This window comes from Phyllopteryx taeniolatus, chromosome 1, assembly GCF_024500385.1.
Source record: "Phyllopteryx taeniolatus isolate TA_2022b chromosome 1, UOR_Ptae_1.2, whole genome shotgun sequence".
Classification (NCBI taxonomy): Eukaryota; Metazoa; Chordata; class Actinopteri; order Syngnathiformes; family Syngnathidae; genus Phyllopteryx; species Phyllopteryx taeniolatus.
The window spans coordinates 22537342-22563038 of record NC_084502.1 but is presented as its reverse complement, the minus strand read 5'-3'; the positions used below and the strand labels follow the sequence as shown (position 1 = coordinate 22563038).

The following is a 25697-nucleotide window of genomic DNA, read 5'->3' as shown; positions in this document are numbered from 1 at the left end:
AATTTCCTCTGCAAAGTATCAAAACTCAGCATATTGAGGAAAAAGCCAGAAACGGCTGTGTTTTAAACATCGCTTAAAGTTTGCTCATGGAAAAGTGTTTTACTGTATTTCTGTGTTATTTTTGTGGCCATGTTTCTGGCGTCCTTTTTCCTCTCATTTTGTCCTCATTGTTGGTGACCTTGTTCCTCCTTGCTAGAGCTCATTACATTGCTGCTCAGCTGATTCCAAGCTGCCTCGGTTTAGTGATCTCTAAATATCCCATTCAATGATTTCGAGGGCTGCCAAGATGTAAGCATCTGTGGACAGTAGAGGGACTGAACTGGAGGGTTGCAGCTGGCCAAAGCTACGTCTGGGGCATTTGGGCTTCAGTCCTTTGGCCTAATTACAAGACTTGCCTAAAAATCACTTCACTGTATACCATGATGCAGTTTAATCCCACGAATGCTGGTACACTTTGTTAGACTTTGGACTTTTATGATGTTTACTTTTGCTCTAACCGCTGAAACTAATTCAGTCAATCTACTTCAGGTAAAGAGCAGCAAATGATTTATGGTGATGGCTTGCATTAAGTTATTAGCCAGTGTACAGGCTGTTACAAGAACATAAAACAGAAAAAAGTGCAATTCTTCAATGGAGTAAGATTAGAGACAAGATACAAGAAAGCTATCTGTTTTATGCTATTTTGATGAACTGCATGCATACCCTGAGTAGGTTGGCGCAGCTTGACTTGACCTCATACTCTATGTAGGCCACCTCTCTTCCATCCTCTGACATCCCATCCTGGGTGTAACACAGGTCTCTTATGGAGTCAATGTGTCTGTCAAGCACATCCAAAGGGAAGATGCACAGAGCTGAGCCATCCAAGGGATTTTGGTTAGTGGAGCTGACACGGGTGGAGAAGACTCCCAACAAGTCCTCACCCTCTCTGTCTGTACCTTGACCCACCTGTTATAGAAAAGGTGAGGGGAGACATAATCTAAGAAATTCAAACAGTGAAGAGTCATAACAGTGGTAGCATCTTGAACTGAAGGCAGAAGCAACAGGTATGTTTTATAAAGTAACAAGTTTGAAGGAGAACATTTTTTTTTACCTGGGCTGCTTGGAGAAGGTTGTAAACTCTGGGAGGAGAGGATGGCGATCGACATACGATAGGAACTTCCACATAGGAATAGTAAGAGGTGTCATCAAGGCAAACCCTGGCCGCATAGGTCTGATATTCCCCTGATGACGACTTTATGTCTCGGCGGTAAAACAAGAAGTACACAAATGTTCGCCGCGTGAATGTGGTCACAAAATGGTGGTCATACTCTGACAAACGGCCAGCTACGGCGAGCTTAGCAGTCTCCTCATAGGAAAAAATAGGCTCTGATGAAAGGTGTCTGGTGGAAATTGGTGGCTGGCTGGCAGTGTAGCCCCTACCCACATACATTACAGACCTTTCCTCACCCAGAAGCCCCACCACAAGTCCCACAGTTGAGACCAACGGATCATTGGCTGCAACGTACTGCGTGTCCATTGGCCTCTCAGTGGAGAAAAGAACCTCATTGATTGATGTTAGACTCCGTTTTTGGCAGGTACCTTGGTAAACACTGCCACAGGTGATCAATTCCAATCCTTTCGGATCCACCAGCAGTAATTTGTTGTGGTTACTGGTTCTCCTGGCCTGGGGACAGTTGGACTCAGTGACAGGAGGAATGCAGTCTTTGCTGTCACTCACAGGACCAGTCTTCTCCTCTTGCTCCAAACGAAGTCCATCTAATCCATCCAGTTGAAAGAGGTGGTCCCTGGCCCCCACATACACTTTCCCTTTGGATGGGTCCGGATGGAGCACCAGGTGCTGGAATTCTGTGTCATCACGCGAAAAACTTGGGTAAGAGTGACCATGGACTAAGGCAAGGATGATGACGATGACGAAAACCAAGAGTAGGGAGGAGTTCTGAGCCTTCCCATGTAGCATGGCAGGTATTCTGAGAAGGGGAAAGCAGCAGCATTACACACCTTCTTAGGTATTTGTTGTGTTTCAGACTTCTTTGCTTAATCAGGTGGGGATCTGTTGGGTCTCTAATGTAAAGTATAGGGATACAATTCTAGCAAGTGTAGGTTGAAAAAAATCTGGTCAGAACTTGTTTGATATAAATAATTACATACATTTTACTTCCGTATGCAACCATTTATTTTTTTATTTTTTTTTTAAATAACTCCAATGACGAGAATCACACATTATACTAAATCTATACTACTGAGTATCGGTGCATTGTCGAACCTGACAGATTGAAACATTATCAAGTCATATATTACACTGAGTGATATGTAAAGACCAGTGAATCCATGTAAATGTGTTTTTAGAGTCATCCCTAAATAAATCATCATGGTACAGAAGTTCATTAAAATAGAAGCTCAGAACAGTGCGAAACAAATGACGCAGTTGCCAGTTGCATAAGGTATTATTTAACGTTGATAACGGCTGAAAATAGAACAAATGAAAATACATGACAACTCCATTGGTAGTACTGCAGTGTTATGGTGCAATTACATTGACATACATTTACATCTTAATGTGAAATTGTCTTACCATCTATGTTCTTTGTTAAGCCGAAGACTCCCACCTCCTAATCATATCCCATTTCTTCTCCGTCTGTCAAGATGAAAGAAAAAAATACTATTAACCAACAGGTTCAGACAAAATGAGAGACAAATGATACATTAGCATTTCTAAAGAGATTGAGGCAAGTTGCATCATGAACATACAATTACATTATTCATCTACTTGTCACCCTGTATCAGGTTACTCACACAGTTTTGACTGTGGGCAGTGTTATTTACAGCTTGGGGATTCAAAACAACTCATTTCCTATCTCAAGAGCCATCACTCAACACCTCTAAGAGAGTACTTTAAGGACATTGAGAGCATTCCCATTTGTTCTAAAGTCTCTTTAATTATTGAGCAGGTTCCTCAGCACTTCCACTGACTGAGAAAAGGTCACAGGAATGATTGAATAACTCCCAAGCATCACAGTTTCACTCAGCCTTTACACCACACAGCTTACAAGGATCATCATTATCATTGATATTCAGTGCTACCAAGTGTTATTTATACCTCGATACTCAACATAATGACAGTAGAAGTGTGTGTGTGCGTGTGTGTGACAAATAGTATTAGTACACCATTACATACCATTATTTTGCAATGAAACAAGAGTGTCAAGACATGAGACATGCACCTCTCTCTCGCTCACCTAACTCTACTCACCGAGGCAACAATAAGGAGAAAGCAGGAGGGTTCAAAAGGGAGGAGATGAAAGAGTGTCTAAATGGGTACATGACTGGAGGCCATCCTGGAGCAGCTGCAAGTCTTGTGCTGTGTGTCTGGTGAGGGGGGTGCATGTGACGAAGGATAGTTCTTCACTTATTCATGAGCTGAATAAATATAATACACAAGTATAAACCTCCATGCCTGCTATCATAGGGTTGATTAAATACTGTATGAACAGGAATTGGTCTATTACAGAATTTTCAACAGGCCTTAAGCAGTTTTGAGACCATGAAAACTGAAAAAAACTGAAATTCCAAAAGACTCCAGCTTTGAAAACAGCACAATTAAATAGTCACTGTAACAGAAAGTGGCTGGGAAATATTCCCACTGTGCTGGCGTCCTCACCTGTTCTTTGACCAGCAAACACATAGTGGTCAACTTATAGCCCACATCACATCACCATGGGAACTACCTTTTGCCAACCAGGAATAATGGGTACCTGTGAGTTACCATGTGCTGAGTTTGTAGTGTGGAACTACCAGGAAAATGGAGGGAAAGACTAATACAGCTGTGATTTATGTGAAATGATGGAGTGGAAGTTTAGTTTATGATGTTGCTCTTGGGATTTTGTTTTTGAATTTTCAGTTTATTTGTCAGATGAAGTGGACCAAGTCATTCTCAGATAGCTCTTGGCTCTATCAAGAGTTATGAAAGCAAAACAAGTTCTCATTACATTTGACTTCAAAATTAGTCACAGCAATAGGACAACACCTGGAAGCTTCTCTTAGAGAGTGGGAGGTTTCTCTCTAGCAATGATTACCAATGTTCATTAATTGTTTCATGATGGGCTCAGTGGCATAGAACAACATTAATATTCTATTTGGTATTTATTCATTGTAGTGGTAATTTGGCTTGTCTCATCTACTACCGCAGCTACTGTATGTTCATACTTGGCAAATAAAGATGATTCTGATTCTCATATATGTTTCATCAAATGTTTATTTGGACTTCAATAATAATGTGTTCATCTGTGACCTTTTGGCCAACCCATTCATGTCTATTTGATCTGTTCACATTCTGAAATCAGTGAGAGACTCCACTGTGCAAGTTTATTACTAAAGCCCTTAATGAGCCATGACAGCCCAATGAATGACTACGACCCCATAAAATATGCAGGGGTCAGCAGTAGCATTGCAGCGTGAGACTTTGTGAGTGGAGCCATGGAGCTCAGCCTTGTTTTGTTGTGTGCTGGTGGATTAGATTGGGTCTGGGCCCCAGACTCTGCAACTCTAGCATCCAATCGGCAGAGTACATTAAAGTAACGTGTCCTGTTCAGAAAAGCAGGCACTTAGTGAGAAGATATAGAGCAGCTCTAAGGCTGTGCCAAACAGCCAGAATTAACTTAAAAGATAAAAGCAGGATGAGGTTTTCTATGTCTCTGGGTTGTGTTGTACATTTGTAGTCACACTGGGAACTTGGTAGCCTGTCACGACATGCTCCTCCCTTAAAATCAAAATGTAGCATGAAGCAACAACACTATCACGTGAAAACTGGGAAGGCTGGGACAGCCTTGGTCAAGGGGTTAGGAATGTGTCCTGTAACCGAAGGCTGTATTTGTTTTACTCAACCAGTGTAGGTACAGTTAATGGGTTAGTGGAGTGAATAAGCAGAAGCGACACTAACATCCCCTTCAATCCTACACAACCGCCCGGTTGAGGTTGTCTGATTCAGGAACAAATCACAAACTCGTACAATTATTTCATGGGTGGTAGAAAGCTGGTCAGTGCTCCTATGTTGTCACTAATTGTATGTTCATTGTGATGGTATGGGTGGATTTTTTTCCTTTACAGTCAAGACAACAAAGGAAATCCGTACTTCCCTCCCTATATTATCAATGCATCTTTAATCTGCAAGACCTCAGCCAATTTTAGTCTCCACTGTCAGTCTTTAGGTCTTCGATTTGAGAGAGCCAGGGCGCTGTTAAAATTATTGCTTTAAACAGTTCTAGATGAGGGGCTCAAATAGTCTGTTTTACAAAGTCAATGAAGGAATGTAAAGAACAGTTAAATATAAATCAAAAGCATTATGGTTGTAATTCAGATAACCACTCATGGAAAAAAAAGACCGGAGCATGCAAAATGTGTTCTGTTTACACACGCTTGTTTCACAAGAGCAAAGGAAATAATCACTGGTTGGATGCTGGGTCGCTGCGATATGATCGGGGATACTCGGCTACTACCGTTACATCATTGCAAGAGTTATCTGGCAAAGGTAACTTGATGGACAGAGGCTGGAAAATATCGCAAATCTATGCTCCCTAGTTACTACTCCAGTGATCAAAATGTTGAAAAGTGTTATTTTGTACCATGTATGGTTGTATAATATTACTCGGTAAAGAAAATTGATGGATGGATCTAACGTGTCAGAAATAGTTTGTTTTCTCTACTGCTATAAAAAAGCCCAAAAAATAACACTCGCTCCATTCATTTGTTGGAAGAAGGCCTGATTTTCCCGGGTATGTTCTGTCTGACCTTAATTTGTTTTACATCTTTTTACTTCTGTTCTGCTCATCCAAATCCCAGTGTGCAAATCAGGAAGTATCAACTCAAAACATCTGAGCTGTAGAGGAGAAATCAAATTTTCACCAAAGAGACCACATCACGAGTTTGATATTGGTACAATTGTGTCAATCCACACCCAAGTTTGACATATGTTCAGATTAGGTTTTACACTATCAGGATTTTTGGGGCCGATCAGTAATATCAGCGAGTTTAAAAAAACGATAACCGATCACTGATCCAATCACAAGATGGAGCAATGCGTCTATTTAAATGACTTGTTCATTTACTGTATATACTTGTGTAATTTATTGCTAAAAAAATTATAATTACAATAAATAACGTATCTTCGTTCATCTATTTATGCCAGTGGGGCACAGTGACAGAGAGAACAAATGAATGGTCTTCTATTAGATGGCAGAAAGTACATAAAAAGTAATTGATGTATCCACTTTTTGTGACATTTTTGTTTGTTGGTGTGCCGTGAGATTTTTAAATTGTAAAATATGTGCCTTGACTCCTATAAGGTTGGAAATCACTGCTCTAGTCAGGCCATGTATTCTAATCAGTCAGGTCAAACCAACATCACAACATGACAGAAATAATGGGTGCTAACTTACTGTAATTAAATTACTTTATTGTAATTAAATTACTTCACCCACACCGAAACTTTAGCGCATGATTCGACAGAACGCCTACATGTTCTCTAACAACCGTTACTGCTAGCACTAGCTTGCTAGGCTACATAACGTTTTGTTGCCTGCTTGCAAGCCATTTCGTTTTAAGTGTGTGAACATATCTCAAGCAAGCCTTAAACAAACGACCTCTCCCGATCACCGGTGACCACCAACACACGTTTTTCCCCATTTTGTTCTTAAAAACACAAGGCGCGATCCAATATTGTTGTCGTCGCCATGGTAACGAGTGTATCCCGTCGCATTTGAGTTGACAAGATAAAGCCCAATGTTCGTAAAAAACGTGATGCGGTGGTATCGGAATACAAGATTTTATTCCAGTATTCTGACAAGACCAAATTTGTCTTGTAGTCTAATCCGGGCATTACGTGTTGTCTGTCCCACACCGCCGACATGTTTTTTTTTTTTAAATAACTTTATTCGTGGTCATTTGTTTACAGTACTACCTCAAAAGACATGCGACAAGGCTAAAAATAAACTTTAGGATTCATGACGTCGATGTCTTTTGCGGAACCGATCAATGACGTCTTTGATCGGATCTGCGAATTATGACAAAGCCGATCGCCATAAAATGCTAATAATCGGCTGATACCGATTAGGCTGATACCAATCAGGTCGATCAGATCGGTGTAAAGTCTAGTTTAGATCTACCCAAAATAAACTGACTCGCCTCCCGTGCTTTCCGTTGTCAACATACTTGCACACCGTTGTCAAAATGTATTCACACGCACAAACCAATGTTTACTGATGCTTTAGAGCATGATTTGACAGAACGCTGGCATGTTTACGTACAATCGTTAGTGCTAGCACCAGCTTGCTAGGCTACTTAACGTTTTGTTGCATGCTTGCGAGCTGTATCGGATTAAAAATACGTGAACAATAACATACCTCAAGCAATCCTTGCTTCCTTGAATTAACGTCCTTTCCCGAGAATCAGTTACGCTCACCAAGCGTTTTTCCTTATTTATTTATTTTTTTTCTAGCCACACAATACGTTGGCGTGGCGCATTGTTGTCATCGCCATGGTAACGAGTGTATCCGGTCGCGTTCGCCTTGATACGTTTTCTGGTTCCGCCTCTCCAACAGTGTTTTATTTGACAAGATAAAGCCCAGTGATCATCAAAGACGGGATTCAGTGGTATTGGAACACAAGTCATGTCTGCCCGAGATATGGCAAGATGTTATGCCAGTAGTCTGACCAAATTTGTCTTGTAGTCTGACCCAGGAATTAAATACATTTAATTGATTATGGCAGGTGTTTACTTGTAAAAAGGCTCACGCTTTTGGCCACCAATCAACCTTCCAGGCTAATCCTTTTTCGATTTAAAGAATTTCATCAAATAACAGAATATCAATAAACTACTCTATCGAAAGCTTTGTGATGTGTTGTCGGCTCAGTTTTAAATCAGCTCCTATTTCAATCTCTGTGACCGGTGTCCTCATGGAAGGTACATAAGGGTAAGCAAAGCAATTGGCAGATTCCTACTGGGCTTACGATAATAGGGTGAATTTCCAGCATGTCAGAAATGTGGGTGGTCATGAAAGTCATCTCACCTAGTTAGAGCGATCGTTTTCAAACAGAGACCTTTTCCATCACTGTGTAAAATGGATGAACAGCCAGCTAAAATTATGTCATGAAGGGTTTTGTTGTGTCCTTCAGTGCCCGTTTCTCAGAGTTTTCCACACCGATCAAGGTTGGGCTGCGCAATTAACCAAATTTTAATCGTTGTCGCAATTTTGGCTTCCATGATTAAAAGAACCTGATTGTCAGCAATATTTAACATTTAAAATGCGGGCACTGCTGCATATGAAAAGTGCCCGCAACCTAGACACCCAGCCACCAGGGTTAAGGGTGCATTAAACACCTGCACCGCACTCGGTCACCAATTTCAAAATAAAAGCTTAAAATGGCATTGATGTCCAATGTAGTAATATATGAAGCTTTTATTTTGCAGTTGGCCCTCTCGGCACATTGGTGGAGAGGTGGCGTGTCACAGTAAGACACTATTCAAACACATTCACTGCTATTACGGCTTTAGAAGTCAAATATCCATGTTAACTGGGAAGGCTGGCACTGAATGAGTTTAACAATAGTTGTAGCATCTGCCTTGACTTCAACCTTTCGGCTGGCCTGACCGCAATGAAAAAACACGAGAAGTAAATAGAGAGGGAAATCACAGCTGTCGAGTTCTTTGCATTTTGTGACCGAGCACGACTGACCAATGGTCAAGCACAACAACAGAGACGTACCCGTCCTTGACAATTCACTATAATGATGGGGATTTTCAAATGAAAATTCGGTGCTTACAGCCTAATATTATTGCATTTTATGCATAAACTGTATTTGCTTCCTTTAAGTTGCAATTTGTGATGGTGCTTTGTAGTAGCATATTTATTCAGTTAGACTGTGGTAAAGTGGAATTTTTTGGGTGCATTTATTTTTTTAATCTATCATTTATTCTTATTTAAAGATTAATTTTGCGCTGAAAACTGGGTTTGTTGAAATAAATAAAGATTTTTCCCTCAGGAGGAAAAATCATGACTACAATATTGATCAAAATCCATCCATCCATTTTCCATAATCGTGATTATTATTTTGGCCACAATCGTACAGCCATAGATCAAGGATTGGATAAACTACACAGATGCTTTATCAATCTCATGAGGGATGCCAAAGTGTCCTTGAGCAAAATACTGAACCCACAGTTGGTCCAGATGCTGTCATTAGTAGGTGAATGAGAGGACATTACAGCTGTTAAAGTACTTTGAAGGTTAAAATAGAAGTACTATACAGGTGAAAGCCCATTTACCATTGTTTTGACAGTCAACATCACTTTGAAAAATATTTTGACATCACTTTCAGTGGAAGAGCAATTATCGTAACGTACAGTGTGACCAGTGAAGTTGTGGCTATCAGTCAGTATTGTATAGTGTGAGCACTCTTTTATCTGGTTAAAACTCTAATAAACTAGCAGTTTAACAACACTTAAAACAACAAGGTGGCAGCCTCATCTCACTTCACTATCATTTCCACTTACTACTTCATATGGTAGGAGCATTTTGACAAAGTGACTTTCCATTTGTGTGGGCGGTTAGAGCAGTGAAAGCACTAACATTATGAAAGGCAGATGTAGCCATGCTTGGCCAGTCTCCATTTCCGTCATCTTCTTTACTGTCAATGGTCATCTCTCTGTCCTTAGTACACATGCAGATACAGAAAAGTCTCTCTCTCTCTCTCTCTCTCTCTCTCTCTCTCTCTCTCTCTCTCTCTCTCTCTCTCTCTCTCTGCCTCCCGATAGGCTGAAGGGGCTCTCTGTGTGCTGCCGCTGGAGGGAATAGTGTCCCTTTCAGCGCTCTCTGGCTGAGAGGTCAGCCCGAGCGGACACAGGATAAAAGCCACTTCCCTTGGAAAGCGAGCTGACACACAAATCCACAAAAGTGCACAGATACACACACACTTTTTCGAGTGCACACAAACAAACACTGACTGAGGGTGTTTTATAGCAGGATCCTTTTACTCGAGAGACTCTACCAGGGAAAAGCAGGTGTTAAGCCTAGCTGCCGAATGAAATAAGATGTGTATTCAATACATAGGATAAGTTGATTAAATACATGAACCATCGGGGACAAAAAAGGCCAGCAAAAGTAACACTGGGGAACAAATTGAAAAAAAATAATAATTCCGAGTCAGATTTTTATGCTGATTAAAACAAAAATTGGCATGCCAATTCCAAAATTGCAGTTTTTTTCTCCACAGTTTACCCTCCAGATAAGCAAAATTCCACTGATTAGCTGTAGTAAGACTTGTCAGTTGATTACAAGTGGACTCATCTACAGCTACGTGGCAACTTATTTGTGCAGTCACAATTGAGACAGTGCGGTGAGAGGTGTGTGCAGCTCCCAATAGGTCAATACTATCAATATCTGCAAGATAGCAGAGTAGGAATTTAGAGGATTTGTTTGGCTTTTCTCTTAACCTTGTGACCATGGGCATACTGTTGTAAGTTCCATTTCGTTTTTTTTTTTTTTTTTTTTTTTTTTTTTTTTTTTTTTTTTTTAAGTTTTCAAAGCTTGTAACTATTCCATCCTAGTCTTTTATTTACTTAGGTATATATTTGCTTTGTTCCACTTTGTGCTCACTTTGTTCAAAAACTTGACGTGATAGAGAAAAATTTAGATGAGTTTTGGATTCCGCACCCAAAAATTTGTTAAAAACAGCTGTCAGACCTAACAACTAAAATTGTTTTCCCCAGTGTAATGTGTATTTGATTCAGACGTTTCAGTGAAGATTAAATTCTGTCACTGTTAAGTGTTTGTGACAAGTATTGAGAAAGACTGTGGCATGATGAGGCATAAAAGAACACATACTAAACTTCCATCCAAGATTTGTGGAAACCCATGCGTTAGCTATAAACAACTTGGTCACATTCTCCCCTGCCACCAACAGGACTGGATTAGTACGCCCACAATTTAAGATTGTTCACATTGCAACCATGCTTTGCATTTATCTGTTTCTCTAGTGAATAGCAGAATCATTTTAAAAATGGCTTGGCCATCTTCAGCATACTTGGTTAATTCACACTTTGTTTCTCTTAGGCCCGCTGCACACCGAGCAATGCAGCTTAAAGCGACTATTATGTTTTAAAAATTAAATTTCACAATTTAGTGCCATTTTTTAAAATAAAGAATGCAACAAAAATGCCTTTTTTAGGGGGCTGGAATGGATTAATGGCATTTCATTTCAATGAGGAAAATCATTTGATATACTATCAAATTGTGTTACGAGCTTGGTTATGGAACAAATTTAACTCAAGTCAAGATACCATTGCAGTCTATTAACTTCTTTAAATGAAAGTCTCTTTCTATTACGTACTGTCATTATTCCTTTTCCCTGATAAAAAGTAGAATTATGTACCATTCCAGCAAAATGTTGATCAAAAGGAAGGCAGACAGGAACAGCTTAACTGAGAAATTATCAAGACGGTCCTCATGACCGCTTATAAGGCAAGGGAAAAGTTAAAAACTACATGTTGTCATGGAACTGTAGGTCACCAGAAGCTGTCAGCCTGAAAGACAGATGGTTTTAATGTAAGAGCGACAAGGGGATGTGTGATTGACAATAGCAGCTGAGATCAATGTTAACTTTTTTACAGGACAAGTGGACAGCTTTAAGATACAAGTGACCCTAGTTTAGCAAAATGTTTAATGGATGGTGAAGAGTTGGTGCTACTAATACAATGTTACACCCATGGTTAGATGTACCCATGTAGTTGATTCTAGTCGCAGCAGTTACAGCTGCTTTGCAACTCAAACGCCTGTTAGCTTGGGGGTGGGGGGGTAGGTCAATGCTTGTGTTAAAGCTAAGAATATTGCTGAATACACTTCACACAACTGAGTGCCCTCTGGTGTGATCCCAGAAATAAGTGCACAAACCTGACGTAGCAGAAGCCCAGTAACAACATGTACCGGAATAATGAAATATGAAGTTGACTGTTTCAATAAACACCTTATTGGATGTATTCAATTAGGTCAAAGCAATGTAGTGTTTAAATAAATCCCTTTCAATTCTATTGCTCAACACAAAGAAAGCTAAAAAGAAAAAATATCTGTGGCTAGTCCAGGTTTTCAATGAAGTCTGGTCATATGCTCAGTTAAGCATGACGTCATTGAAGACACGCTGGTTGGGTTATTGTGTCACAGAATGCTAAGGAGGCATGCTTGCCTACACATTGGTTTGTGCATGGCCTGCATACATTACCACCTACTGCTTGTACAGCCAACATCACTCCATGTGACACACTCTCTCTCTCTCTCTCTCTCTCACACACACACACACACACACACTCACCACATACACACGCCCACCGACCTCCCCTTTTTCAGTGCATTCAATCATCTGAGAGAGCCCTTTGTCGTCCTCCGTTGTCGTGACTACCAGACTGGGTTGAGCAAATGCAAAGTGGACATTTCACTCTCCTGGTCTGTGGGCATTTTAATCAGCTTGTCACACTGTCTGTGGTCAACCAAAACACGTGTCCCCAAAGGCAAGGATGCTACTTAACTTGTTTTTACAACATTATACGGTCAGTTAATTTTATGGCTTGGCTCTGGGAAACATCGAGCCTAGTTTTCTGCTGCTTTATTGAATTCCAGACGCTACAATGAAAAAAGGTCCCATATCCAGCCACAAGGCTAGTGACACAGAACAAGAGCATTATTGCTAATATGTCAGGTCTGCTTTCTGCCCAGCCTCCAGCTAATCAATTCCATGGTTATGAAAAGCAGTCTCAGGAGCGCTTGAAACAGCCCAAAGTATCTTCATCTATTCCCAGAGGAACTTAGTAGTGGATATTTTGAGCGCATTATTATTATTTTTATTTTTCATGAATAGGTTTTAGGCCTGACCCATGGCAAACCTTTGACTTATAGCATACGTTCAGAGGAACCGTTTTTTTCTTCCTCCTCCATTTCACAACTCTCGCTCAATCCTTGACCCTTCTCTGCATCTGTCCACCGTGGCTGCTATCTGAGGCTTGTATCTAGATACCAAGCATTTTCTAAATGTTTAATCAGGTATGGGATTCTCTGTGGCCTGCCACAGAAAAACTATTAAGAAAATCATAGATTCAGAGAGTCTCAATTGTTGTGTAAGAGAATTGAATCAATAAAGGTATATTGTCTGCCACTGGGAATGTAATGTTTCACATTTCAGACTTTTGGGTAGCATGGGATTAATTCCCATTCAACCTAACACAATTGGCCTGAGATCGAATGGTGACCAGTCCAAGGTGCAGCCCACCTTTTGAACTTGTTCAGCCGAGATAGGCACCAGCAGCCACGAACAGGATTAACAAATACAGAATAGTGTATAGCAGAGCCTGGTCTCAAACTCAAAACCCAAGGGCCAGATTAGACCCACCACATCATTTAATGTAGACTGTTAATTAATGTAGACTTTTTAAAATAAAATTGAACAATATTTGAACCAAGCATTTTCCTTGACTTCTGATGTCAAAACTATTTATACATTATGTTGTTCTGAATATGTAATATGAATAGTCGATTGTACGTTAATATTGTTTCATTGTCAAAACGCGCCCTGAGGGAAACCAAAAATACAATGCAGCCTGCAACAAAAATGTGTTTGACCCCCCTGGTATATAGAAGTAGTAGTATAGTGTGTTTTTGACATACAAGATGATTCTGAGGTGCAACAATGAATGAATTAATCAACAATTCATCGTTTAGAGCCATTATTTGACTTACAATTGTCCGAATCCTCTTATTTTGCCTCTCAATTGTAAATATTCTGATTTTTGTTGTCCTTCATGAAAGCAGACTGATTATGTTTTGCGTTTAATCAAAGTAAAATATTTGCAAACATCTGCTTTTACTTTGGAAAACGATCATTATTTTCGCCTATTTTCTTGACATGTTACGGACCAAACCAGTAACTGAATCATAATTAGTTTATGGAAAAAAATATAATCAGTTTAATCAATTACAAAAATAATCATTCTTTCCACCATAGTGTGGATAAACTGTAATTAACAAGAATATGAAGCAGCCTCAAAGTGTTTATCTAATTAGTACACGAGTAGGAGCTCTCAGTTTCAAAAAGGTTGTTGAGCAAAAAAAAAAAAAAAAAAAAAATCACACCCTTTTATTTGATTGTTTGTTTGGTTTTGTTTAAGTACTAAATGACACCAAATAAACAACAATAACCAGTTCATAAACAGTAATTAGGAAAAAAGAAATATTGCAAAGCAATACATGTATTTTTATCTGATTTAACTAATTGATGGAATAATTGATTGAATAAACGATTAAAAAAATATTCGATAGTGACAGCCCTAGATTATACCTTCGAATATGACATAACATTTTCCAAGTTCAAAATGAGGGATAAGCACCAGCAGGCATTCCAAGCGGCAACGGCGATGCCTCATCAATTAAATGAGTAACATATTTTCGTTAGTGTTTTTCCATTTCATTCATATAAGACCAATTTATCCTTAAATAAGTGGCCACAGACTACTTCGCAGGGCGCTGCCATCTTGAAATCATGTGACCAGAGGACGTGTTGCAATTGGTCACCGCTCAAGTAGCGCACAAGGAGAGTTTTTTACCTTGCGGGGCGAAAAATATCAAACGTTAGATATTCACCTCAAGGCCTGTTGAGACAAGACAAAATAAATAAATCACCAAAAATCACACATACCCAGCACCCAGTGTGCGGCCGGCATGTTTTAAGCACAGCGTTGACTTCTCACTCTGCTCCAAATGACTAGTCAAATCACAGCCCTTGTGATTAGTTAGTCGCGTTTTATAATATCCATCCATCCATCCATCCATTTTCTGTCCCGCTTATCCTTACAAGGGTCGCGGGCGTGCTGGAGCCTATCCCAGCTATCTTCGGGCCAGAGGCGGGGTACACCCTCAACTGGTCGCCAGCCAATCGCAGGGCACACACAAACAAACAACCATTCGCACTCACATTCACACCTACGGGCAATTTAGAGTGTTCAATCAACCTACCACGCATGTTTTTGAGATGTGCGAGGAAACCGGAGTACCCGGAGCAAACCCATGCAGGCACAGCGAGAACATGCAAACTCCACACATGCGGGGCCGGGATTTGAACCCCGGTCCTCAGAACTGTGAGGCAGATGTGCTAACCAGTCGTTCACTGTACCGCACATTTCATAATATTACAAATGCAATTAATCGTTCAGCCATACTATATAGTATAGAAACTGTGCATCCATCCATCCATCAATTTTCTGAGCCGCTTCTCCTCACTAGGGTCGCGGGCGTGCTGAAGCCTAATCCCAGCTATCATCGGGCAGGAGGCAGGGTACACCCTGAACTGGTTGCCAGCCAATCGCAGGGTATAGAAAATGGATTAATGGAATTATTGTGCACAGCCAAGACTGAACTACCTTAATATGGATTTGCACTTAATTGTCCACTTTCATAGATATTGACCTTTTTCATTATTTGCCTCACAAAAAAAAAATCATGAAAAATTCCCTCTCTTACATTAACAAAAGAGTTATTACTAATAAAAATTGCAAGTTGAATGCACTACACTTATCCATTTTCTGTGGAACTCGTTTAGGTAGTTTATGTGCTGGGGTGCGGGGGGATGTGATGAAGTGGTACCCTCCGACATTAATTCTTTTTGTATAAACGAACATGCCATAAATTATTCATTGTGTGTAGAGAATGTTTCAGTATTGTTATCTGATTCATTAAGACAAAATCAATTTGGCTTGATGGCATATGATGTGTGAAATAACATACAGTCAACTCATTAAACTATTATCATTTGCTGTCACGGAGCATTTCACTTTACTCTGATTTGCTTTATTTATTAATAACTGAGGAGTGCCAATCTGGGTTTTGAACAAATATGGTAGCAGTAGGCTGAACTTTTAACCCCACTGGCAGCCTGATGAAAGAGCAGTTGTTCTACCATCAGACTGTCTACTCTTTCAGTCTGGGAAGGAATAAAATAATAATGTTGGAATTGTTTGTGTGTCGTTCCTGAAACATTTGTGTAAGAACAGGCAAGGATGGTTATTGACAGCTTAAAGCTATCCGCTTTGTCAGCAACTTTTACATTTTGATATTGGACTACGAGACAGAAGTCTAAGGTTTCGCATAAAGAATGATGAAGAAAAAAAACAACAACCGTAAGAGCTTACTGGCATACAGGATGTGTATGCATGCTAAGACTGCAGACCTGATTCATCCCAGACATGTTTCATCTGATGCCAGGGCACCCATGCAGACATAATCCTGCTGGATCCCTCAAAAGAGCACCAGTGATGGGTGTTTGTAATTCACCTTTCATTGTTGATAGCACGTAACAGCCCTCAAAGGTTTATTGGGAAGCTACTGTTTCATTCGTCCTGGTTACAGAGTGGTCATTTCTTGAGGGTAGAATGGTTGGTTTATGAGCTTATAACAACTTTGCAATTATTAACAAAATATTTATGTCAAGGATATTTCACTAATGCATCATGATGTTGCAGATTTAGGAGAGTTGAGATACATGATGGGTAGGTAATTGGTTGGAAGGCACTCAGTAAACAACAGGCGTGACAAGGCAGAATGTCCGTGTCTTATAGGTCATATCCTCCATCTTCTATGGTTGAGAGTTTTTTTTTTTCATTATGATTAATGAATACTTCCTGTATCCCCTGTTTCCTTTCTGAAATTCAACGGTTCGTTTATTTGCTTATGCAACACCACTACAACAAAGCTTCAAGAAATTCAAGTGAGTAGTTTTTAAGTTACACTAGTAATGAACCCAAAAGTTCCCAAAAGTCAGTAATGAAGGGCTTACAAGGCATACAAAATATAAGGTTTTAAGAATTCGAACGAACGTTGAACGCTTGTATATTAGGATGCAAGATGAATAAATGTAAGATGACTGAATAATAATGAATGTTCTGGTCAGAGATCATTACAACACATCATAATGGATGTGTTGTAGGAGCTAGATGAAGAAAACCCCTTTGCATGTTCAAATAAATCAGCTTGACTCAATCTCATTTCCTCTTACTTTTCTATTGACAAATGACTGGCATTTTGGGGTGGATGCGGGTGGGAATGACATTCTGGCCTTCTGTCAGCAAGCAGAGTGACAGACAGCTTCATTAGTAAGTAAAAGAACGCCCCCAGAGACACGCCTTCAAACCCAACCTCCACCCTCCTCAGCTTCGTGGGTCTGGAACAGGGAGGTCAATCTTAGCAGGTTGCTTTTGAGTGGGAGGTCTTCAGTTGTCAAATGCTTAATAGACTGCGCTCTCTCCATCTTGCTCAATGTGAAACACACACACACACACACACACACACACACACACACAGTGTAGTAACACTCGCATTCGACATTGCCCCACTATGTGAATTGTTGACAGAAAAAAATCAAAGATGATTGATGAGAGGAGCTTGGCTATGTTCAAGCTCAGATGTGTGTGATTGGGAGACAAAGGATTTATTGCCAAAGGGTTAAACACCTGATAAAACCCACAGGAAAGCAGGCAGAGGATTCGAGATGTCATTAATCACAAGGACAACACCCTTTTCATTTACCCGTCATCTCTTTACAATGAATGGCCACCAATGTCACCGTCAGCTGTAGTTTGCCTCTACTGCACTTATAAGTTGATCCAAATAAAATAATTGAACACCCTTAGGCTGTATCACAGTACAAATAATCAAAGTGAAAGCGTCAATACCAGATGTATTATCAATCGGGTGCACAGCCACCACAGACCACATTTCCAAAAGCCTGGAGGACTACAAATTGGTCAGGCCTGACAAATGCCAACCAAACTGCTCAGGAAGCATCAAGATGTCTTTGTTCAAAAAGGGCATGGGCATGGACCCAACACGAATACGGCTAATGGCTTAGGGAACCCCGTTGCTTTTTTAAATGAGGCTGCCGGTCCCCTCGTCCAGTGGGGAAAGAGAGCAGCGATAAGAAAGAGCCAAGGGGAGAGGGAGATTTGGGAGCGCAATATGGTTTAACTCTGATCTTGAAAAGCAAGGAGGGGCTTGGGACGCAGAAGGTGTTGCGTGTGTGTGTGTGTGTGTGTGTGTGTGTGTGTGTTTGTGAGAGAAAGAGAGACACTGAGTGGAGCAGTCTACGTAAGGACTAGCTAGCAAATTAGAATGTCCCATGAGGTCTTAGGACACCTGGGATCATTAATGATTGATCAAACCTGGGGATTTAACCAAGACAGAATAAGAAATAAAAAGGAAAGAAAAACAGTGAAAGTGTATGAGCTGAGAGACTTTGGAAACAGCAAGGACAGCCTGACAGGGAAAAAAATATATATTTTTTAATTGGCTATGCACACTGATGTTTCCGACAGAGCTTCATGAGTTGGACAAAATATTGGCATTCATGTCACTTGTTTCGTATTGTGTGTTAACAGTTGCATAAAAATAGACTTGTGGAGGGGTGACTCACGACAGATACAACTTGTTTCAACAACCAAGAAGTCCAGTTGCCTTTGGTTAAAACTTTTTTCCCCCAATATCGTTAATTCTCTGACAATGTTAATCTAAAGTGAACTGAAATGTACATCCATCCATTTTCTGTACCGCTGAGCCTCACTAGGGTCACGGGCGTGCAGGAGCCTATCCCAGCTATCTTTGGGCGAGAGGCAGGGTACACCCTGAACTGGTTGCCAGCCAATCGCATGGCACATATAAACAAATAACCATTCACACTCACATTTACACCTACAGGCAATTTAGAGTCGGCAATTAACCTACCATGCATGTTTTTGGGATATGGGAGAAAACAGGAGTACCCGGAAAAAACCCACGCAGGCATGGGGAGAACATGCAAACTTCACACAGGCGAGGTCGGATTTGAACCCAGGTCCCCAGAACTGTGAGGCAGATGTAATAACCAGTGGACTAACGTGCCGCCATTGTATTTTTCAAGAAAACTCTATTATCCAGGGTGGCACGATGGACGACTGGTTAGAGTGACTGTGAGTACGAATGGTTGTTTGTTCCTATGTGCCCTGCGATTGGCTGGCAACCAGTTCAGGGTGTACCCCGCCTCCTGCCCGATGACAGCTGGGATAGGCTCCAGCACGCCCGCGACCCTAGTGAGGAGAAGCGGCTCAGAAAATGGATGGATGGATTTATTATCCAGCACATGTATTGGGTTTCATTAATTTTATGTGTATACTTACCATTCTAAGGTGTCATTTATAAACTAAGTGTCTTTTATTGGTACAACATTAAAATTAATGGGAATTGTGTAAACCTGCGGCTATGCAATGTAATATTTTTTATTTTTTTGGCATGTTGAATTAAAATTGTTCCACACAAGATGACCAACCTATAAATGTATGTCATGCAACTTGAGAAAGCGGTAGAACTGGCTCTGACTGTCACCTGGCATGAATGCTGAATATTTGAATAAAGGCTTGGATGCACACCCAATGTCAGACCTGATGCTCAGGGATGCATTATTAATGGGAAGAGTCTGAGTGATGTTTAGGATTAATTATGTTATCTTTGAAACCAGACCTTTCCCTTCGTGTTCAATGCAACAAAAACATCAATATTGGGGATTTTTTTTTTTAACTTAGCAAAGAGTCCTAATGCTAATAACACTCATTACTGCTGAAATAATTTAGTCGATTACTATATTTAACACCGTCAAAATAACCATTCTCACAAGTATCTAAAATATAAAATTGTCACTCTCCAATGAGAACATTGTGCCACATTTACCACCATGTGCCACTTTTTTCTTTTGAGGAGCATTTGTGTTATTTAAAAGGGCTATTAATTCTAAGTAAGAGCTAATACTTTTTCATTCACCATTTTGAATCTTCACTCGTCTTCAAAACAAATGTGAATGGAAATACCTAGATACGTATAAATATTAGAGAACCTTTTTATTGTCTTTTAACCATTCATGTAGGGGAATACGGCAAATATTATTGAGAACTCAAAATAATGTGGAAAATAGATACACCAATGACATATTGCATTCAAATTAGAATTACAATTTTCCAGCAACACGAGCATCATTCTTGCAGCGTTGCGCTCCAAAATAATGATGAGCAGGGGCGTCGAGCTGGGGGGAAAAGGGGACAACTGTCTGAGGGCCCTGAGCATGTGGGGGGGCCCTGGCTGTCTTCCAGGACCCACAACGTCAACAAATATTTTTGGAGGTGGCCCTCCAGGAAGGTGCCGTATGGGGGCTATAGAATATAGTGCTATGCCCCTGATGACGAGTTTACCAATACTCTAAGATGGTGCTCAAACAAATCAACAACAAAAAAGTTAACCATTAATTTCTGGCAGTTGACAAGCAGTGTCAGTTTAGAACAATGAGAAATAAGGATATCTTCCTAATCACAATGTAATACCTCCTTCAAATGGTGTTTGTGATTTGTTGTTGTCGCTTTTCATTCCCAACAAAGGCTCATGACTGGGGATCACCATGTGAATGCGGCAGATTTTCCATCCTCCTCATTCATCACCCTGACACATACATGTGCCCAAAAATGCTCATTGTTGTACACTGTGGCTTGTTGTTGGATTCAATTAGCAGACTCAACATCTGACACTGGCCCATAGTAGTTTCTATTGATTGGCTGACAACACACAAATCGAAGGGCAACTGAGGTCAAACTGTGCACCCTGGAAAAAGAAAAGGCAGCTGGGAGGGACACAGGGTATACAGACTTGGCCTCTCAAGATTTGGCTCAGTATGATGAGGGGGAGAGAAAGTTTTATATAGCCAGAAAAAAAGGCATGACGGGTAAAGAGATACATGCCAAATGATTGTTGCAGTACCTTGGCTAGGATGAATGAGCAAAGACTTTGATTTGAATCGTTGAACATGGTAATATTTTGTACCTTTGAACATTGTTAAAACAACACATTAACTATATATATATATATATATATATATATATATACACACACACACACACACACAATTTAAATCTATCATAAATCAGGGTTGTTGTTATTATAATCTGCTGTTTTAGCAACAATTAAATCAATATCATCATGCACCTTACAGTTTGTCTTGCCTCAATTGAAATGATAAAAGAATGGATTCAATACACATGTATGTATTTTTGTAAATCTTATAACTTAAAATGGTTTTGGTTTGTATTAAGTTTCTCAAGATTTGTGTGTGAAGAAAGTGCATGTGATTCCTCAGACTCCTTAGTGGTCTTCTAGCGGAGCAGAAATGGAATCAAGTCTGTTTGTCCAGCTGCTAAACTGCCCCCCACCAAGTCTAAACACACACCTGCAGAATATAAAAGCAACTTCTGCTCTATTTTTCAAGCTTCTGTCACCCACCTTCATGTGAAGGCATGACATTAGAATAATAAGCATAGTGTTGATTCTGGTGGGAGGCTGAGGACCCCATCTGGAGTAGAGATAGACACACAGTGAGCCGCTACCATCGGTTTATAACCAAGAAAGACCATGAAGTCAACTGTAAGACTTACTGTTAGGGGTCTTTTTAGCAATGAGTGTCATATTGGTTGAAGAATGCACAAAATTGCTTGAGCCATTTTTAGCTGTTGTCCAAACTAGTGTTTATTATACGCCCTATGCTAGTTGAAGCTGCAGTACAGCTTTAAAAAAAAACAACTAAATAAATAAAAAAATAACAAAAAACAAAAAAACTGCAATGGAAACTTAAAGGGAGAAACTCAAATTTAAGAATGAAGACGGTAATACGATAATAAATACAGAGTTACAGATGTGCCTCATGCATCTCATGTTTTGATAATTGTTACTCAAGTGTAAAAAGTAAACATGATAAAAAGGTATCACAATAAAACACCCTCTTTCCTAACATGCGACAAAGCATACGGGCACAGCCGTGGTTAAGGCTGCCACCAAGGAGACCCCGGTTCAAGTCACCAAACGGCAGAAGAATATGCGCAAAAAATAAAAAACATCAGCCCGACAAGACTTGAGGATGTAGCAACAGACCATCCACCCCCAACAACTCCGAGACCCACGGCTCTGGTGTTCTTGAGCAAGACACCGATACCCCGAACTAGGGCTGGGCAATAAATCAATATCAATAGAAAATATGTTAGATAAAATGTTCGCTAGCAAGAAAAATATGGAAGAAAACCATGCATTCTGCGGGAGGCCACAGAGGCTTTTGGGCTCATGGAGGAAGGAGACGTTAGTAAGAGACTTGAGATCCACCTTCACCTATCATCACTGCCCAGCTAAGCAAATTTGGTTACATCAAACTCACTCCTTTTTTTGTAACCAAGTTACAAACCCAGTTTTTTGTTAATTTTTATCTTTAATTTCTTAATTTCTAGTGGTTGAGAAGATGCCTGAGGAATGGAGGAAAAGTGTTCTGGTGCCCATTTTAACGAACAAGGGTGATGTGCAGAGCTGTGGGAACTATCGAGGAATCAAGTTGATGAGCCACAAACTGAAATTATGGGAAAGAGTAGTGGAGGCTAGACTCAGGACAGAAGTGAGTATTTGCGAGCAACAGTATGGTTTCATGCCTAGAAAGAGTACCACAGATGCTTTATTTGCCTTGATGGTATTGATCGAGAAGTACAGAGAAGAAGCTACACATTGTGTCTTTGTAGATCTAGAGAAAGCCTATGACAGAGTACCCAGAGAGGAGCTGTGGTACTGCATGCGGAAATCTGGAGTGGCAGAGAAGTATGTTAGAATACTACAGGACATGTATGAGGGCAGCAGAACAGTGGTGAGGTGTGCTGTAGGTGTGACAGAGGAATTTAAGGTGGAGGTGGGACTGCATCAGGGATCAGCCCTAAGCCCCTTCCTGTTTGCAGTGGTGATTGATAGGCTGACAGATGAGGTTAGACTGGAGTCGCCGTGGACTATGATGTTCGCAGATGACATTGTGATCTACAGTGAAAGCAGGGAGCAGGTGGAGGAACAGTTAGAAAGGTGGAGGCATGCACTGGAAAGGAGAGGAATGAAGATTACCCGAAGTAAGACAGAATATATATGCATGAATGAGAGGGGTGGAGGGGGAAGAGTGAGGGAAAAAAAAGCTTCCCATTAATGAGGTAAGACAAGCTATTAAAAACAGTTGTACAGAGATGGCTGTTGTGCTGCTCGAATGAGTGGAATGTTAGTCAATCCATCCATCCATTTTCTACCGCTTATCCGAGGTTGGGTCGCGGGGGCGGTAGTTTTAGCTCATCCAGCTCTTCCGGGGGGATCCGAGAGACGTAGTCTCTCCAGCGTGTCCTGGGTGACCAAATTTGGAGATGCTGATTCTCATCCCAGCAGCTTCACACTCTGCTGCGAACCGCTCCAGTGAGAGTTGGAGATCACAGCTTGATGAAGCCAACAGAACCACATCATCTGCAAAAAGCAGAGATGCAATACTGAGGCCACCAAACCGGACCCCCTCTCCGCCTCGGCTGCGCATAGAAATTCTGTCCATAAAAGTTATGAACAGATTCGGTGACAAAGGGCAGCCTTGGCTGAGTCCAACCCTCACCGGAAACGAGTCCAACTTACTGTCGGCAATGCGGACCAAACTCTGATACCAGTGGTGCAGGGACCGAACAGCCCGTATCAGTGGGTTCGGTACCCTATACTCCTGAAGCACCCCCCACAGGACTTCCCGAGGGACACGGTCGAATGCATTCTCTAAGTCCACAAAACACATGTAGACTGGTTGGGTGAACTCCCATGCACCCTCGGGGACCCTGCCGAGGGTGTAGAGCTGGTCCACTGTTCCACGGCCAGGACGAAAGCCACACTTCCTGAAATCTGAGATTCGACTTCCCGATGGACCCTCCTCTCCAGCACCCCTGAATAGACCTTACCAGGGAGGCTGAGGTGTGGTCCCCCAATCTGCCAATCCAGAGGCACTGTCCCCGATGTCCACACAATGTTACAGAGGCGTGTCAACCAGGACAGCCCCACAACATGCAGAGCCTTTAGTAACCCTGGACGAAACTCATCCACTCCCGGGCCCTTGCCACCGAGAAGCTTTTTAACCACCTTGGTGACCTCAACCCCACGTGAGCAAAGTTCTGTCGGAGGTTGGAGTTGAAACTCCTTCTGACAGGGGATTCTGCCAGACGTTCCCAGCAGACCCGCACAATACATTTGGGCCTGCCAGGTCGGACCGGCATCTTCCCCCACCATCGGAACCAACTCACCACCGGGTGGTGATCAGTTGACAGCTGCACCCCTCTTCTCACCAGAGTCGGCTGCAAGTCCGATGACACGACCACAAAGTCCATCATCGAACTGCGACCAATGGTGTCCTGGTGCCAAGTGCACGTGTGGACACTCTTATGCTTGAACATGGTGTTCGTTATGGACAATCCGTGATGAGCACAGAAGTCCAATAACAGAACACCGCTCGGGTTCTGATCGGGGAGGTGACATTCCACGTCCCTAGAGCCAGCTTCTGTAGCCGGGGATCGGATCGCCAAGGTCCCTACCTTCGGCCACCGCCCAGCTCACACTGTATGACCCCTATATGTCCCCTCCCACAGGTGGTGAGCCCATGGAAAGGGGGACCCACGTTACTCTTTCGGGCTGTGCCCGGCCGGGCCCCATGGGTGCAGGCCCGGCCACCAGGCGCTCGCCTTCGAATACCACCTCCAGGCCTGGCTCCAGAGACCGGTGACCCGCGTCCGGGCAAGGTAAAATGTCTTCCTGAATTTTTCATCTCCATAGAGGTTTTTGGAGCTGTGCTTTGTCTGGTCCCTCACCTAAGACCTGTTTGCCATGGGTGACCTTGCCAGGGGCATAAAGCCCCAGACAACTTCATCCCAGACAGGATCATTGGGACACACAAACCCTTCCACCACGATAAGGTGACAGCTCAAGGAGGGGTGGAATGTTAGTATTTATGTAATATGCTGTTTGTGCAAACAGCATGAAATATGATGACACACTTCCAGAAAGTGCGACAGGTCAGAGCAGTTCACCACAGAAGGTTTTGGAGTTGGAAATCCTGATATGGTTTGAATAACCATCACAGGCTATGTAGGTGGGATGGTGAAAACTGTGTGAGCTATGTGAATCGTTTTCTTCCTGTTCCATTCCTGTTTGTCTCCCAATACTGGTGACTAATTATCAGACTACATCGCTGCGTCGAGTTCCACGCATTAAGTGCTGTAACTCTGCAGTTGGTAAACCAACAGAAGGGTGCCAAAAAGTGGCATCGTTATTATGTTACCCTGCAAAACGTTTGACAATTGAAACAACAAAGAAATTCTGATTTAAACAAAACTGTACTATTTAGTTAAACATTTTTCTGTTTTTTGTTTTTCAATTTAAAAAAAAAAAAAAAAAAAAAAAAAAAAAAAAAAGCCTTTAGGTTTTTGCTGGAATTTTCAATTAAGGCAGAGGCTGAGATGCCACAAAACCAGGGAAAGGCTGAGTGTTGATTTCATACTGGGTGGCGGGCAGACTGAAGGTTTTATAGTTTAATCATCAACCTTATTACTTTCCCCACAGCTTTTTCATTAATAAGTGGAAGACTTGGGAGGGCTTTATTGAAGTAAATACAGTGTAAGCTGATTTTACAGTGTAAACATTACAATAATCCTCTCAAGAAGAGTAAAACATACAAGAAATTGTTAACTGCTGTATTTGGTAAACAGCCACAATTAAGTATACCCCCAATAGTTGAGGAAA

General features: G+C 41.3%; 1 protein-coding gene across 4 annotated transcripts in view; it reads right to left on the bottom strand.

The window, feature by feature from the left end:
* The window catches only part of plxnb1a (plexin b1a), a 102442-nt gene that overhangs the window by 59586 nt on the left and 17159 nt on the right, over nucleotides 1-25697 (bottom strand). For all 4 annotated transcript variants that reach the window (XM_061781332.1, XM_061781342.1, XM_061781352.1 and 1 more), the window contains exons 2-4: nucleotides 2573-2635; nucleotides 1091-1967; nucleotides 703-945 (exon numbers count right to left, since the gene is read on the bottom strand). In XM_061781332.1, coding sequence (XP_061637316.1) covers nucleotides 703-945; nucleotides 1091-1957 — 1110 coding nt within the window. In that variant the 5' untranslated portion in view covers nucleotides 1958-1967; nucleotides 2573-2635. The remainder of the gene's footprint in view (nucleotides 1-702; nucleotides 946-1090; nucleotides 1968-2572; nucleotides 2636-25697) is intronic.